The following is a 17,756-nucleotide window of genomic DNA, read 5'->3' on the forward strand; positions in this document are numbered from 1 at the left end:
CAGGGTGACGCACCAGCCAGTGGGCTGTGGAGGAGGACCCCCCCCTGGTGCTGGAGGGGTGCGAGAGGCATTGGGGGACTCGGGGCGCTGACCTGTTGCTCTCTGACCAGGTGTCTCTTCTCTCTTCCTTCTCGCTGACCGCAGCGACGCAGCCCGGTAAGTACCTGCACCCCCTGCTTCTGCCCCCCCTGCTCCCGGTCTGGGGGTGCTCATGGGGGTCTGAGTCTCTGCTGGGGTAAAGTGGTGAGCTTAGAGGAAGGGGATTGGGGTGCCGATTCCATTAGCTACCCTCTTGTGTGACCCCAGGTGATGGTGGGACCTTGTTCCCCCCCCCACAACTGATGCAAAGGTGTCCCTGATGATGAGCATCCTCCACGATTCCACCTGCATCCTTCCATCCCTATCCTTGGGCCCCCCCGCTCGTGGTCCTGGGGTACCCCCTGCTCCCCTCTCTGCTGTGCAACCCCAGTCTGGGGGGGGGTTGGCTTTTGCTGTGTGCGGGCACGTGTGTGTTGTGCGGCAAGAGCGAGGATTTCCATTGCTAAAAATACGTTGTTTGGCTTAGATTGATTTGCGGCCGTCAAACGTGAGGATTTGGGGCTTATGCCAAGTCTAATGGGGGGAGGATGTCAGTGTCCCCCATAAGCCACCGGCCATCAGGATGGCTGTGAAGGCAGCACTGCCGGGTGGTGGCTTCAGGTGGCTCAAAACCATCTCAGTAGGGTTTTTCTGCTCCCTCTGTGCTGGGAGCAAAGGGGATTTCACAACGCACACGTGCAGCTGGGCATGTTTCAGCCACCAACAGTAATATCCCCCTAGAGCAGGCAACTCCTGCCACGTCTGCTGGGCTGCTTTGCTCCAGCTGTGTCCCTCCTCAGGTGACAACTGCCATGCGTCCGTGTCCCTCTGCATCCCACTTACCTCGTGTGTTTCTAATTCCAGGGGACGATTAAAAGGAATTTATCCAGTGAGTATTTTCTACAACCTTCAAGAAGTTATGGCAGGGGGGCGGTGGTGGGTATTTTTGGGATGGGGGGCGGGGTTTAGTGTTGCTTTAAAATGGTCCTGGCAGAAATGACGGCACCCAAATGTCTTCCTTAAAGATGGCCATATGGGATATCCTATAGAAACAGTGCGGCTCCCTAGTCCAGCTCTCTGCAGAAATAAATCTGAATTGATAAAACGGACCTTTTTCTGCCACTGTCTCCACAGCAGGCGTGGGATGGGACATGTGCTGTGCTAGTGGCACGCCTGGTGTGAGCCCTCCTGCCAACACGGGCTGGGGGTGGGCTGGGGGGGATGCTCGGGGGACAAGGGGGGACGGCTCTAACCCCACGCTGTCCGTCCTGTGCCGCAGGTGAGGAGATCGCACGGCCCCGGCGCTCCACGCCGACGCCAGACCCCACCAGGTCAGTAGAGACTCCATCAGAATAATTAATTAAACACAGGCGCATCATGCTGATGTGGTTTTGAAACATTTTGATGGGCCGTTGCACGTTTGCGCTGCTGCTGAACGGGAAGCATCTGTTTTCACCTCTGGATTTTGACCTTTTTTTCATGTCAAACCCAGAATAACGTGGTGAATTCACTGGGTATTTACTGCCGTACAAATATTGCCAACCCATCACCCGGCTCAGCTGCTCGAACCCACCTCATCAAAGATGCCACGGCAGGAAACATCGCTTTTATAACTTTTTAGGCTCGTGGGGCAGCCGAACGTTTGTGTTTTGGTGTTTAAATAAGCTGAGTTAACGTTCCGTGGGGCGGGATGCGAGGGGCACGGGGAGCTGTGGGTCCACAGGCGCTTTGCTCGGATGCCGTTGGAGTGAATAAGAAATGAGGTGATGGTGGACACACCACCCCCTCACACACACCCCCCCCGGAATCTGGCCGAACACAAACATGCAGAATCGAGGCGCTGATGGCAGCAGCACCCCTGGTTTTGGATGCACAGCATCCGTACCTGCTGTCCCATAGGAGGGGTGAGGACACCCGCTGCTGGAAGCCACCTCGAGCCCGGTGGATAGGGAGAGCTGGCAAATACCTGCTGTGGGTATATATTGGTTTAGGAGAGCAGATGGACTATTAGATACAGAGAAAAGCCAAATCTCACTAAGAGCGAGCCCTGTGCAGCCGCAGGGCTTGACTCGAGATGTGTTGGACCTGAGATTGGTCCAGATTTTGACTTTTTTTTTTTTTTTTTCCCTTTTCCATGCGGTCAGGGGTAAATCCTGAAGCAATCCCCGGTTGCTTGGGCGCTAGAGGATTTGCACCGTAGCGCTTCGGCCGGTGCTACCGCTCTCCTCTCCTTTTTCTCTGCCCGAAACCCTGTGTTTTGCCAGGTGCCGCTTAGCTTAGGACATAAACACCCTCTGAAAATTCACACGTTGGTGCTGAAATACCAGGTTTGAGTATAAACCCGAACCTCAGGGTATTCCTCTGCCCTTCTCTCGTCCCACAGCAAGAAGACCGGGGAGGACCCCGCTGCGCTGGCACCGCTCTTTGGGCCCCCGCTGGAGTCGGCGTTTGAGGAGCAGAAGTTGGACGGTGGGTTTGGGGGGGACACGGGGTGGTGGCGTCTCCTGGCAGTGACCCCCTTGGGGGATGGCTCATGGCACCCAGCTCTGCCAGCAAGCAGGGGACCCCTGGTGACCGACCCCTGGTGACCGACCCCTGGTGACCGACCCCTGGTGACCAACCCTGCTCTTAAAGGAGGGGGAAGAAACACAATTAAATCAGAACGTGAAGTTGCGTTACGGGCAGCGTGGGTTTGGGGTTTATACAGGTTATATGGAAACAGAGCAAGCGTTTAAGCCAATTAGTTAATTGTGTGGTCTTGAGACAGATCCTGAAAGACAGCAGGATGTTAATACTAATATTTAACGAATATTAAAAATATTGACTTTCAAATGAAGCCCCGGCGATGCCCGTTTACCAGGCTCCGAAGCGGTGTGTGTCTAACAGTGGCCATCATTGGCTTCCGACACCAGGGCAGCATTTCAGCATCACGCTAATTTAACTGATATGAACAGATATGTCTCTCAGTGCTTTCCAGCTCCCCGTGCCCATGAAGATGCCATCTCAATAATGACATTTTTTTTTTTTTTTTTTCCCCCAGAAACGGCATTCCCCTGGACAGGGGTATAAGGACACTTTGCTCCCCCTCAAGCCTTTTTTTTTTTTTTTTTTTTTTTTTTTCTCCCCAGTTTTCCCAAAGCGCAGCGATCTCCCGGGGCTCGTTCTCCCCAAAGAAAAACCCCATTCACCCGCTGGAGCGGTTTGTTCCCGGAGAGGTCTCCTCCTCCCGGCTCCCCTCGGCTATGGCGACATGGGCGCTGCCACTTGTAGCCTCATTATGCCTTGTAATTAATGACTCTGGTTCATTCTTTTAATCAAAACTATGTTTGTGTGCACTTCTCTACATATAGGCTAAAAAGAAAAAAAAGTGCAAAAAGTTTAAATGAGATATAGAAGAGAGATTTTTTTTTTTTTTCCCTCTACAACCTCTGTGACTATAACTGGATCTTTTCATTTTAATGCCTTGGTGTTTTTTCTGTGTATCCTAAAATTCCAGATGATTTTTTTTTGCAATTAATGCAATGTTTCCCTTACTGTAATAAGCCTCCAAACACATAAGCGGCATTGTGTTCTTTGTCAAGCAGCATGAGTGTCAAACTAATTGCGTGTCCTGTCTAAAAAATCAGGCAAGCTCGTAATTACCTAACATTACAGGAAACCCCCTGCCTTTAATTAATGAGAGGATTCTGTCACTATTTATTTTCCTCTCTCTACAAGCCTCAGACGAACGCGTCTCATCTGTGTGTTTTGGTATTTGTAAGAATATAGTTTTATCGATGCCCTTGCATGTGTATTTATTTATTTATTGATTTTTTTCAGCTACTCTAGATCAGCCTGAGATATGGGGTTCGGTCCAGCCCGTCAGCGCCAGCGTAGAGTCCCCAAAGCTACCGAGACCTTTTCCAACTGGAAGTAAGTGACCGTGCAGCTTATCATGGAAAAGAAATGAAATATATACAGAAATTAAATTCAATCTTTTACTTTTCCTCATCCAGACCCCTGGTACTGTGCAATTCTGTAACGTCTTGATTGTATAGAGAGTCAGAGGGTTTTTCTTCCCCTGGCTTGATTCTAGGGGTGGAGGAAGGGCAGGGGATGGGATGGGATGGAATGGGAAGGATGGTACCCAGGGGCTGATAAGGGGTGGGATGGGGTGGATGGTACCCAGGGTGGGAGAGATCATGCACATCCTCTGTCCGGGGCAAGCGGCTTGCATGGAGCCAGCGGTTGAACCCGCCTGCCCTTGGAGGCGAGGAATCCCTGATCGCTCGTGTTAATGATGCGGTTATTTGGCTGGAAAAGTCGGAAGCACCGGTTTCTCTGGCTAACGTAAGAAAAGGCAACGCAGCCCCAAATCCCTGCTTTTCCTTGCAGCTTTCCCCATTGCCTGGGGCAGGCGGGGGAACCGCATCCTTTCCTTCTCCCTAGTGACAAAGCCATTCTTTCCTTATTTCCCTGCTCCTTTTCCCCCCTCAGTAGCCGTTAGCACAACCTATTTGATGCCAAACCCACCCCCAGCCCTGGTGCTGCCGATGGCACCGGCAATGGACCGGCATCGGCCAATGTCCCAAGGCCAGGGCCACCTCTGGCCACATCAGGAGCTCGCGAAGGGATGGTGACACTCGTGATGGAAATGATTGCTGCAGCCACGGTGCCTCCCGGGCTGCTCCTCCAGGAGGTTCGGCCTCGGAGGCTATTTATATCTACTTTGCAAAAAAAAAAAAAAGCCCCTGTAAATCAGCGCTGGGTTAATTAACCACGGCACTCCTCCTCCCGCATCCGTGCGGGATGGGCACGTGAGAAATGTGGAGGCAGATACGTCCCTCAGAGGCTACAGGTTTTAATTAAAATGGTAATTCAGGTTTTTAAAACATGGGGACAATCTAAGATAACAATAATAATAATAACACCAAAAAACATAAAACCCAACAGAAAAGGCCACCGGCAATTGCTTTTCACTCAACGAAACACCATAAAGCCCCGGGCTGCGGGGATGCTCCTGGCCCAGCAATGATCCCTCGGCCACATGCTGCCGCATCCCCCCTTTCCAGCAAACCGTGGGGGTTTCCTAATGCACCACCACGGGTTTTGTTTTTTTTTTTTATTTTATTATTATTTATTTTTTCTTCCCCTCTGCTCTGTTTTGCAGCCCCTCCGCCGCTCCCACCGAAAAACATCCCGGCCACGCCGCCGCGCACCGGCTCCCCTTTGACGGTGGGAATAGGTAAAAGCTCGGTGCCGCGGACCCTCTCCCAGCCCCTGTAGAGCGATCCGGAACTTGGGGAGGGGGTTGGGTCCCTGTGGCTGCGTTTTGGACACAGATTTGTCCCTTTGGCATCCTCTTCCCTTTGCGTTCGCGGTGTGTCAGAGGATGCTGCGGCCGGGGCAATGCTTTAGGAGCGACGCAAAGATGCTTTTGACTCCCCAGCCAGTGTCACCCTGGTGAAATTAGGAAATTAGTGCCCTCTCCTCCCCCCAGCTTTGATATTGGTCACTTTTAGACATGAAAAGCAACACTAGCCTTAAAGTCCTGCTCAAAATTGGGAATAATTAGAGCGCTGTTACTCCCTGGAGCGACGCTGCTTATGAAATAAGGGGGTACGTGGCTCCTGGCTGTGTCGGGGGGCTGCTCCTGCCCTCCCCAGTTCCTGCTGCTGGCATGGGAGGGTGGGAAAAGCCCCCCAGTTCTGCAGACAGGGCTGGCAGATGGGGGTACGGAGGGGAGGGAGAATGGAATGTTACCCGGAGTAAAGGAAGGGACTGAAAGATGTTGTTGAGCGCAGCCGGAGGCCAGAAAGTGCTTATAAGCATAATAATTCATGTCGCTGGCAGGGTGCTGTCTGCTGGGGGGGCAGGTTTGGGGACAGATGGGTGGTCCCTGTCTTTGGACAGGGCACTGTATGGATACAGACACACACACGCCCCCCCACACCTTGGGCCGTTATTAACATCACCATGGAGAAATCCCCCGCGCTGAGCTTACTGCTCCATCCATCAGTATTTCATTCATGTTCCTATATCCTGATTTATTTTTTTTTTTATATTTATGGAAGCAGCCAGACTGGCAGGGTGTCCACCTACACACCTAGATTCAGCAACACCAGCAAACGCAGTGCACAGCCGCGTGTGAGGCTTTATTTGTTGGGTTGGGATTTTTTTGGGATGGTGGTTTTTTTGGTGTGTGTATGGTTGGACTCGATGACCTCAAAGGTCCCTTCCAACCATGAAGATTCTGTGATTTGCTGGGGTCTGGCTGGCTGCACGCTTCAGCCTGTGCAGCAAGTAAAGCAAGTGGCAGAGGTCTAGTATTTTTATTATTTTTTTTTTTCCCCTGTTTTAGCAAAACTATATTTTATTCCCTAACCGTAGAAGCACAGATGGCTCCCCCGAGCGCAGGAGCAGGAGGGGGTGGGATGTGACATGAGGAGCCTGGGGGGCACATTACTTTTAGCAGAATGCACTTGGCCAGAGCAGAGGCTCGGGGAAGAGAAATGCGAGGAAACAGGGCAGGAGAGGAAGGATGGAGGATCTCCCTCCTCTGGATGCATCATGTTTTGCTGATGGATCCCGTCTCCATGTTGGTTATGGAGTCAGATATGGACATTGAGGTGTGGTAGCTCAATTAGTGAGTAGAGCCCTAAGCTACTTTTACCTGCTGCTTGCAACTGAAATACATACACCCTGTCTGCTTCCCTGTACTGCATGCCCAGTGCCAGTGAGCGAGTGCCAAACCAGCATGTTTAAATCTATATATTTATATATATATATATATATATATAGTGGAGTGGGCAAGAGTGTTTTAGGTTACTGGGCAGAGCGCGTAATTTTATTCTCTCTTGTTAATTTGATAATTCAGAGTGATGATAATGACATAATGCTGCTATTTTGACAATCTGTAATGAAGGCTGGGAGCCAGCTGTGAATTTGGGGGAGGGTGGGAGAACCTTTGCGTGGGAGGTGATGGAGGAGGAGGTGGGCTTGGCTTGCCGTGCATGCTCTCCCTCCCGCGGTGTATGTATCTCAACCCAGCCCGGTTCATTACACATCGCACGTGACCTGGCGTAGAAACTCCCTCGCACATGAATTATATTCCCCGGCAGCTTATAAGAAAACATTTTTGCTTTTTAAAGCAGAAAGTAGCTGGCGTAGAGCCCCGTAGAGAATAGTGCGGCTGCAGCTCTCTGGGTGAATGCTAAGTGTGAAATAAACTGCTTTGACCACAGGAGGGGACCAGACAGCAGCAGAGCTCAAACGGGACAAACTTCCGTCCATCAATGACGTGGACAGCATTTTTGGCCCCGTGCTCTCCCCCAAGTCTACTGCTGCTAACGCAGAAGTTAAGTGGGTCAATTTTTCCGATCAATCCCCGGAAAACACGACTCCGGAGTTGCCAGCCCGGGAAAAAACGGGGTTGCCACCGGTGGCAGCGGGCAACCCGGCCGATGCTCCGGTGGCCGAGCCCTCCCGCCCGCTCCCCTCGCCGCTCCAGCTGGAAGAGGTTCACAAGAAGGTTTCTGAGCCGTCCCACCTTAAGGATGATAACGTGGAGCCAGTCGCCTCTCCCAAAGATTTTGGGCTGGGACAAAGAGCCACCCCACCGCCCCCTCCGCCACCCACCTACCGCACAGTGGTCTCCTCACCCGGACCGGGGGCCAGCAGCGGCACGGGAAGCACCAGCGGTACGTCCTGCGGCGTTGGGTGTGCTTTGGTGTGGCCGTGACCGCATCCGCCATCCCCTCCCGCCTGGTTGTGCCTGTGCCCGGCGCCTGCCCTCCCGCCCGGCCGTCTCGTGCTTCCACGTCCAGCGTCTGCCCTCAGCCTCCTGTGTCCTCTCCCCTCTCTGCTCCCTGCTGCGTGTCTCATGGTCGGATGAGTCCCCCTAAAGCTCCTGTGAGCCTCCCTTCCCACCTCTATCCACCCCACCACAAGGTGTGCCATAGGGTTGCCATTGCTGCAGCTCCGTCCTCAGTAGGCTTCAGAGTGAACGCAGGTGGACACATTTCAGGCAAATAATCTGAGCGAGCCCGAGACCCAGGGAGGGGTTTGAAGCTGTTGCAGACAGACAGGTCACCGCATACTGTCACCACGTAACTCTCACCTCAGAGGTGGCACGGGTCTGTGAGAGCCCAGGAGGCCCAGCTGGGGCTGGAGAAATCTCTCACCAGGGCAGAACTCCATAAGTCTGATAGGTTTGTCTGGCAGGTGCTGCCTGCCTGGCTTTACCTGCTTAATTATAAATGCTGCCGTGCTCATTAGGGTGAAGGAGCTCGTCGGAGGTCAGCTTACACAAGCTGCCCCATAGCGTTTGAAAAGGTGCAACCTGATCGTATTATTTTAGAGGCTGACCCCAGGGCGCTTATTGTACCTGTGCAGCCACAACGTGCAAATCCTCGTCCCCACCAGCCACCGTGCTGCCATCCTGCATCCACGAGAGATTGTTTTTGAGATTATTACCCCCACAGAGCCTTGCAGGAACCTCCACCCCTGCAGGGAGATGATGGGTGCCCAACCACTGTCACCAGCCTTATGTGAGCTTGAGAGCCGTGCCATCTGCTTTGGGGGGTTTGCCACCTCTGGGGGGGGTGAGTGGGTCTGCTGGGGGTGTTTCCCCAAGCGTGGCTGTCGCTTCAAGTGTGGCTTTGCTTCCGTGGTGGTGGCTTTTCTGTGCCGGCTGTGGGGTGGGTGGGTTGGGGTCTGTGCAGGGCTGGTTGCTGGGGGCTGCAGTGTCTGAATCCTTGGTGGCACTGGTCGGAGCTGGGACTTCTCCAGGACATCAGCAGCAGGAAACCTCAAGTTTGTTCCTACACTGCTCTCCACCTCGACTTGCTCTCCACAACTGCCTTGTGTGAGCAGAGATCTGCAGGATGGGGATGTGCCGGTGGTTCCATGTGGGGATGGATGGAGAAACCCAGGGAGTCAGGGGCTAGATGGAGCCAGGTTCCTGTGGCAGAGCTGCCTGCTTAGGAAGATCCGCATCTCTTCCCCAGAAATCATCTCCCGTCTCTGCTCGGCCTGCGATGCAGCCCCCTGACACCTCAGCCTTACCCTGCCCAGCGTGGGACAGCGAGCTGTAAAAATGCAGAGTGTTGAAATACTCACATAAAAATCACGTACATCCCGTGGGTGTGCGATGTGGGTCCTACACCCTTCCCACTCCTGCCCTCTCCACCCTTCTGAGGCCCCAGTTGCTGCATTTGGCCCCGGTGGGTGACCGGTTTTGGGATGCCGTGGGGCAGAGCCATCCCTGGACACCCCCCTGCCATCACATCCCACGGTAGCCTGGGCTCCTGGGTGCCACCGAGGCAGGGCTGGGGACCAGCATCCCAGCAGGCTCCTGACTTGGTGCTGATTTACAACACGCTGCCACAGTTTCTTGCTGTAGAAAATATCTAGAGGTACATCGGTCTTCCAGGGACCTCAGATACCTGAAGAACAAACCTTCTTGGATGAAAGCTGATGTCTGGCAGGGCTTTGGCCAGCTGGTGGCTGCTCCTGAGCCGGGGTAGAATGCACCCTCAAAGTCTCCGTCTTGTGCCACTCGTTCAGTGCTGCTAGGTCACTTTCCCTGAATAATTCCTGGTTTGTCAGGCTTTTATTTGGATAAGGAAAGAAAAAATTCAAACTTTGCTTCCCAAATTAGGCTTCTAAATAAAAACGGCTTGAATTTTGGAGTTGTGCAAATGAACAGCCAGGATTTACTCTCTTTAAACAAGCCCATCTCTCACCTTAGCCTTCTGTCATTTACCTCTCCCTCTCGTTTCTGTAGATCTCGTGTTGGAATTTCCTTAATCTGAGCTATCACTGGAAAACCTTAGGTAGCTGATTCTCTTGTAAGCGGGGAAAATAAAGCTAGAGACATCACCTTATGGTCACTGGGAGCAAAACACTCTGCTCTGCAGATCGCAGTGCTCTGCTGTGCTCCACGGAGGCTGTTGGCAAAGAGCAGCTCAGCCTTTGGGGCTGCACAAGGGGGTCTGCACCCCCCCCAGCTCCTGCCGCCCCTCTTGTCTTGGTGAAATCTCCAGCTGCTCTGTACAGCCCCAATTATTGCTGGATTTACCCCAGAAGGAATTTCTGTACGTGGAGGAAAATATTCTGCTGGGTGTCCTCTTAAGTATCTGTAAAATTTCTGTTTAATTGCAAAAAGTCCCCCTTTGCAGCAAGGCAGCAGCTGATGGGGACACGTGAACTCCAAGGAAAGTTCTCTGAAACTCTTCCAGAGGGTTGGGAAAGGCTTGGTGCTCCCAGAGAACCGGATAACCTTGGTCTTCCACCCTTCCTCTGCTTCACTCGGACAAAGCTTTGCCCCTCTTGCTGGGACCCCTCGTTCCCACGGTGGGGACCGACCCTGCTGGCCAGCTGTGATGCTCGGGGACCTGTGGCATCGGCCCCAGGTGCTGCAGGGCTTAAACTCCTTCTCAGCACGTCATTTTTCACCTGCCTACGTTGCTGGTTTTTAGATAAAACTGGGAGATTCCTCCGATAATAATTTGGGGGGGGGGGGAGCCAGGTGCCCAGCAAGGAATGCATCAGCATCAGCAATCCCGAAAAACTCTTCTCCCGTGCAACGTGACCGATGTGGAGCAATGACCAAGGAGACCTTGTGCAGGGTGTGCGTGGCCACCAGGCTCCTGGGGGAGAAGACTTTGCTTCCAGATGGGGGTCTGGGCAGGGACAGCCGTGGGGACCAGCCTGTGGCATGCTGATGGCTCCCGTTTCTTGCAGGTTCCTCCTCCCCGGCTCGTCCCGGCACGCCGCTGGCCGCGTGTGGCACCCCACCGCCGCCACCCCCCCGGCCACCCTCCCGGCCCAAGCTGCCCCCCGGCAAGCCCACCGTCGCCGATGTGGTACGTTCACCAGGGGAGCGTGGCGTGGGGGGGGTCTGTGCATGGCCGGGGTGGGGGGTGAGGGGGGTCTGCACTTGTGCAGCCTGGTGGGAGGGATTAACGGAGCGGGGCAAGTCATTAAGGGCGAGTAACCAGCGGGTGCTGCCTGGGCTGGCTGGAGTTTTCTATAGTTTGTTCACAAATTACATATGGAAAAATGGTGAGTGGTGGTTTGTGGTTACGATAAAGGCGGAAAATGGGTGAGAAAAGGGTGGGAAGGGTCCATCCGTGCCTGGCCCCCCAGGGTAAAGCACTGCGGGTCTGCCCTGGGAAGGGCATCGGGCTGGGGGTGCCCCAGCTGCTTCAGGTAAGTTGTGGAGAATTTTTATATTGATGTTATGGATATAAAGTTATAGAATCGTAGAACAGTTTGGGTTGGAAGGGACCTTAAAGACCATCTAGTTCCAACTCCCCTGCCCTGGGCAGGGACACCTCCCACCAGACCAGGTTGCTCAAAGCCTAGTCCATCCTGGCCTTGAACCCCTCCAGGGATGGGGCAGCCTCAGCTTCTTCAACTTGACCAGGTTGCTCAGAGCCCTGTCCTTGGATGTTTCCAGGGATGGAGCATCTACCACCTCTCTGGGCAACCTGTTTTCCCCCAAAGCATCCATATTATCCCTGAGGGATCTATAAGGACCCAGTGAGCTGCCCCCGAGTGAGCTGGCACGTGGTGGGCACCACTCTCTTCCCAATGCCGGGTGCATTAAATCCATCCCATGGCCCCTGGAGCTCCCATCCTTGGTGGGGATGGGGACTTCAAACACCCAGACCTGCAAGATGCTGGGAATCATCTGCCATATTTCTCAGTCCAGACTAAAACGCCCTTGGCGCTAAAAGAACCAAAGTTGTTCAGTTTTGCCCCAAGCCAGCGGGGCTGGAGGTACAGAGAGTTACAGCTTTCGGGCAAAAGCTTCTGTTTGTTTGATGCAAATGTCGCTGTGCTTATTTTCTTTAACCTTTTGTTATTTTATGTTTTTCTACAGTCCAGGCCTTTTAGCCCTCCTATTCACTCATCCAGCCCTCCTCCGATAGCACCTTTAGCCCGTGCTGAAAGTACTTCTTCCATATCTTCCACCAATTCCCTGAGTGCAGCCACCACTCCCACCGTTGGTAAAAACATACAGCACTGCTGTTCTTTCACCTTTCCTACCTCCGAGCGTCCTCTGAAAAGATTCCTCCAACCTTTGCCTTTGCTCGATTGTTCTCCGGGTTCACGTTCGTTAATTTGCATCAGGTTTTTAAAGGCAAAAAGGGGTTTGAGGAGGGGGGTGATGGCCCAGGAACAGGATGCTGCTAGGGGAGCTGTCTTTGCGGCAGCTCCAAATGTTGGGAACAACGAATGTCTGGTGAAGGTAGAGGTTATCGCTAAGTGAAATGTAATATAAAACGTGCTTATGGTCTGTAAATTCGGTCAAAATAAGCTTTTTTTTTGCGAGGGGTGCTTGTGCCCTGGAGGGGAGGGGGGCTGGAAGCCAGACCTTGGGATCCAGGAGACAACTAATATTAAATCTATTTGAATGTCTTAAATTCATACTTCCCCTCGAAGCGGTAGCGGGAAACGGGGTCTTGGAAAAGGCTCTTCCAAACCCTTAGCTTAACGCGTCCTAGACCACAACAAAGTGCTGCAGTTTTCTTTTGGAGGAATGTCCTGAAAAACATGGGGTTTGCCAAAGCCCCCCAGGGCCTGAGATGAGAAATGCAAATGAAGTCTGGCTGGCAGCTCCCAGGCTCCACCAGCTGGGTCCTCCCCTGTCCTCCCTCCTCCGTCCCCTCTCCGTCCCTTTTGTCCCCTCCGTCCCGGCTGCCGGCGCTCCCTCCATCCCTCCCTGCCATCCCACCCCGCCCCACCGCCCCTTGCTTCCCGCAACTCCATCTCCTACCAGGAACATCCCTCCTCCTTTTTTTTTTTTTTTTTTTTTTTTTTTTTTTTTTTCTTTCTTTTCCGTGTTTTTTATTTCTTTTTGGGCTGAGCACGCCCGGTTTGCGTGGCGGGGAAGGAGCTTTGGCTGCCGTAGGGTTGGCAGATGGGCTCTGCGGAGGGAGCTGAAAACACAGCCCTCCCAGAAAACCAAACCTGGCTGGTGTTCCTGTCTGCTTGGCCACCGTCCTGGCTGCGCTCACCTCGGGCAGCAGCAGCATCGCCACCCCAGCACCATCTTTGATGGCTGGAAGAGGATGGGGGCGGTGGGTGCTGTCCCCGTGGCGCCGGTGGCCACGCGTGCCCACCCAAACCCTCCCCGTAGGTTTGCTGGAGTTTCCCACCTGCGTCTCCATCCTGTTGTTGGCTTCACTCTGGAGGTGTTGTAGATGCTGTAGATGTACCTGTTCGCCGGCTGTTGGTCACCGTCACGGCATGCTGCTGGAAAAACAACAAAAAAAAGATAACGCATTTTAAGCAAGGGGCTGGCCAGCCCCGAGCGTCCCCGGTGTGTCGGCTGTCGGTCCTGTCTGTACCCGCTGTCCTGCAGCTCCGGCAACGAGCCGCTGGTGGTGGCCTTGGCCAGTGCCTGTGGGCATGGTGGCCACGGGGCACTGGGAGCCACGGTGGTAAACAGGGTTTTAGCGGAGGGGAGCAGCCAGGACGAGGACAGGGGCGGTTGTGGGGGCTTCAGGAGGTCAGGAGAAGTGATTATGAATCGGGGGGCTGCGTGCCGGTCCTGAGGGCTGAGCAAGCGATGGCTCCCTTAGGCTCTCGGTTTAAAATTTATCTTTTTTCCTCTCTAACCCATATATTTCAGTGAAGCAAAATTGCTGCTTCATGTTTTTAATGACCTACCTAAGCGGCGGGGGGGGGCGGTGAGAAGCTGTGCCCGCTGGCCCCAGTGGCTGCCACCCTCTCCACAGGGGCTTTCCTTAAAAGAGAGATGAAACCAGGGCTCTCGGGCCACCCCTGGGGAGGGGAGCGGGATTTTGCAGGGATTGCAGGCTTTGCACTTCCAGCTCCATGCAAACCGAGCGGTGGGTGCCGCGTTGCCAGGATTTGGCCTGGGAAAAGCCGGCTTGGGGGGGGGGAGGGAGTGGGGGGGCAGGCAGGGGCAGAGTGGGGTTTGGGAGCCGCTCTGGGAAAACCCAAGCATCTCCCTGTTGGGCAGGGCGAGGGTGGCCACCGGTGCTGGGCGAGCACCCACCAGGCTGCAAGTCCCATATCAGAAAAGGGAGCGCTTCTAATTCCTGGGTTTGTCCTGCAGACGTAGGAAAAAGAGAAGTGAAAGGTGTGCAGGGCAGAGGGGGGGGCTGGGGGCAGGTCTAGGGGTACAGCAGCGGGTTGGGGACCACCAGGGGACCCATGGGACTGGCACAGGGCTGGGAGACCCCGGCCAAGCCCTTGTCCGTCTCCACCACGCTCCCCGTCTCTCGTGTCTCCTGTGGCAAAGTCCGACGGAGTTTGTCCAAGAGCATGTGGAAAAGTGGTTTATTTGTCCTCCGTGCTGTTCTGGTTCGCTTTCCTTGTGGTTGCATGTGCAGTCTGAATAATTTATCGTAAAGAAAGAAGCTGTTATTTCTGTGTCAGCGCCCCTCCCCTTATTTTTCTCGTTAAAATCCTTCTCTGTCTTTTTTTTTCCTTTTTTTCCCCCGTTGACACAGTGCGCTGCTTGGTTTCCTTTGGGAGTCGTCTTTTCATTCTTTTTCTTTTCTTTCCTTTGCGTTTCTTCTGCTTTGTGTTATCAGAAGATGATGCTTTTGTTGACAAACTGCCCGCGTTTGAAAGGCGCTGTGAAACGCCGGCAGGTACTGTACTAAGCAGGGCCTTCTTCTCCAGACCTTTTTTTTTTTTTTTTTTGGCTCGGGAGCGGGTGGCCACGGGCGCCCCGAGTGCCCCGAGCCCCGGCACCCCCCGCTCGCAGCACCTTGCATGACAGTTTCTCAGTGGCAAAAAGGACCGCGAGGTGAAAGGCTCATCACCTCCTGAATCCAAAAGGGTCGATTCAACAGCTCAAAAAGCTAATTTTTTCCACCACCCCCCCCCCCCCACCCCGTCACCCCTAGTTATTTCCTCAGTGCCTGATGTCTAAGTGGCTTTGGAGGCGGCGCGAGCGCAGGGAGCTGGTGGTTGTACTGGGAAAGGGAGAATTCCAGCCAGGCATCTCCTGCTCTGTGTGCCTGTGTCTGTTTGTGTCCTGAAAACGCAGCAGAAAATACACTTACGGCTCATCGCTGTCACTTATTTTGCACGCCGGCGTGGGATGCGGTGGCAGCATCCTGCCGGGGACACGCTCGCTGCCGCCGCTGTGGGACGGCAGAGACGTCGCCGGAGACGAAGAGGAGGCGGCGCGTGTGCCCGAATCAGTGCAGTTAGAATATGCTGGCGGAGCGCGTGGCCCGAGAAGCCTCTTCCACTCTAGACCAAAAAAAAAAAAAAAAGAGAATACCCCCCCCCCCCAAAAAAAAATTCTCCAAAGTACTCTTCCATCTGGGCTTCCATAGCTTTGCTTTCTGCTTTCTGTTTCCTAAGCCAAAACCACAGTTTAAAAGCCACCCCCCCCCCCTCCTTCTCCTTGCACGTGAACGGCTTGCAGCGCCTCGTCCCCTCCCCGTAGCGAGATAAATGACCTGCTCTGTGACTCACACTGTGTCCTTCTCTCTCCCTCTTCCTTAACCTTTCCCATCCCGCTTCAACTCCTGGCCATACAGAGAATGAACAGCCTTCCCTCGTTTGGTTTGACAGAGGAAAGTTTTATTTGACTTTCGAAGGTAAGTAGCGCATAGCAAACCCGGTAACGACTTGCTCCCCTTGCTCTTTGCTCTCTGACTCCCGGGGTTTCCTCCAAAAAAAAACAAAAGAGGCTCCAGTCCGGCTTCCCCTGCGAAACGCTATGGCTACTTAGATGACATCGCAAGTTCGACCAGAGTGATTTGGATTTGATTTGTGCCATTTGTCCCGATGATCCGTTTCCCTGTTTATTTATTTAAAAACAAACAAACAACAACAACAACAAAAAAAAACCAAACAAAAACCACAACAAACCTCAAACAAACCAAAACCCAAAAGAATATTCTCCTACCGAGGCTGCGGTGGACACCAGAGAGCGAAACCGCTTGCACTGCCGAGGAACTTGACTCTGTCAACCAGGGCTTCTTTCTGCTCCCCCTCGCGAGCTGCTCGTTAGCCTGAGCGGGCTGTGGCACAGTGCGGTTAATTAAAAACCAAAGGGCGACGGGTTCTCTGCCGAGCCGGGGCATCCTTCCCCACCTCCCCTCGGATTTTTCGGCGGCGGGGGGACCGGCGCTGCCGGCATTGATAGTCGAAATGCCACCGGGGTGCGGTGGTCGGAGGCGTTGCGGGTTTTGGGGTCTCTCGTTGATGAGAAGGGGCGCTGGGGAGGATGCAGGGTCGGGGGGGGGAGCTTGTTTCGGGGTGGACGGCAGCTCCTCTGAGCAGCAGCACATCTCGGGGAGGGCAGGGACAGAGGCGATGGGCGGATGGCCTCGCTCCGAGAGCCCCGAGGCTTCGGAGGAAGCCTCAACTCGGACATCGTGCCTATATTTTTCTTAAAAAAAAAAAACCCCAAAAGCGAAGCGGGGAGGTTTGCTTGCGGCAGGAATAGGTGCTTTACATCCCGCTGTGAAGCTGCTGTGGTGCTCGGAGGCAGAGCTGGGCTGGGGACAGCCGGGGACGCTGCTGGCTCGGGGCCTGCGGGAGCACGGTTCCTGTGGGGATGGCTCTCCAAATGTGCCATCCGTAAAACGTGTCCCCTCCGGAAAACAGCCCAGTGGCCCGGGACTGGGCCGCCTGGCCACCGAGCATCAGCTGCTTGTGTTTATGGAGCCAGCCCTGCTTTGGTGAGCGTGATGCCGCGGTGGCAGCAGAAGGCAAGTGTCATGGTTTGAGGAATCCGCAACAATTTGTTGTCGTTTGGACAATTATTCTCTCACCTGATGGCCCCTCCCCACGCAGGAAGGGGAATCAGGGAAAAACAAGGAAACCTGAAGGCTGGAATATAAACAGGTTTAATAGAATAAGAGTAGATAATTAACATTAATAACAGTAAAGAACCAACGTTGATCCCGATATTGATATAAAACACCCCAGGACCATCCCCAGCCCATTCCCCAGCAGAAGCCGTGCGCTCCCCGCAGGGACAGCCAACGTGGGACCCTTTGGGAGGAAGGGAAGGGCTCAAGGCTCCGGCACCGGGGCAAGGAGTTCTCTGGATCCCAGCCATCCAGGGGGAGAGAGAGAGAGAAAACTCCTCAGCAAACTTCCTAATTTCTCTGGAATGTGCCGTTCATGGTATGAAATAACCCTGTTGGCAGCTTGGGGCCAGCGCCCGGGTCTCGCTCCTCCTCGTCCCCGCACCCGGGGAGCTCGAAAACACCGGGACCTTGGAACCCGCACCCCAGAACTGGCTGTAAAGGAAACAGTGTCACAAATCCAGACATTAGAGTCTTCTAAAAGTGCAGTTTTCCCAGGCATTAGAAGATAAATTAGTCCCGTGTCACTCAAACCAGGACATCAAGGATGGAGGTGGTGGTGATAGGGGAGGGGCTGGTTTCTTCTTTCTCTCCTTCTTGCCTTTTAATCGGCCGCAGCTCCTGAACCCTAGGGTCCCTGCTCCGATGGTCCCTGCTCCGGTGGTCCTCATTCCGATGGTCCCCACTCTGATGGTCCTTGTTCTGACGGCTTAGACTTTGGAGGGGACTGTGGAGGAGCCGCTTCCTCCTCACTCGGTCCAGCAGCAGCACGTCTAGTGTTCGGGGGGTTTCTTGCAGTTTTTGCACTGTTAATGTTTTTAAGAGGTACATTTGAATTCTTGGGCTTTGTTCTGGTGGTGGGAATGGTCTGGAGCAGGG

At 53.9% G+C, this 17,756-nt stretch overlaps 1 protein-coding gene across 1 annotated transcript in view; it reads left to right on the forward strand.

The window, feature by feature from the left end:
- SGIP1 (SH3GL interacting endocytic adaptor 1) overlaps positions 1-17,756 on the forward strand; it is a 38,920-nt gene that overhangs the window by 13,175 nt on the left and 7,989 nt on the right. Inside the window, exons 8-18 of the mRNA XM_074151828.1 lie at positions 145-156; positions 943-967; positions 1,358-1,409; positions 2,462-2,547; positions 3,898-3,990; positions 5,228-5,302; positions 7,302-7,757; positions 10,804-10,925; positions 11,948-12,074; positions 14,634-14,693; positions 15,597-15,656. Of these exons, the coding sequence (XP_074007929.1) occupies positions 145-156; positions 943-967; positions 1,358-1,409; positions 2,462-2,547; positions 3,898-3,990; positions 5,228-5,302; positions 7,302-7,757; positions 10,804-10,925; positions 11,948-12,074; positions 14,634-14,693; positions 15,597-15,656 (1,168 nt within the window). The remainder of the gene's footprint in view (positions 1-144; positions 157-942; positions 968-1,357; positions 1,410-2,461; positions 2,548-3,897; positions 3,991-5,227; positions 5,303-7,301; positions 7,758-10,803; positions 10,926-11,947; positions 12,075-14,633; positions 14,694-15,596; positions 15,657-17,756) is intronic.

This window comes from Numenius arquata, chromosome 8 (genome assembly GCF_964106895.1).
Source record: "Numenius arquata chromosome 8, bNumArq3.hap1.1, whole genome shotgun sequence".
Classification (NCBI taxonomy): domain Eukaryota; kingdom Metazoa; phylum Chordata; class Aves; order Charadriiformes; family Scolopacidae; genus Numenius; species Numenius arquata.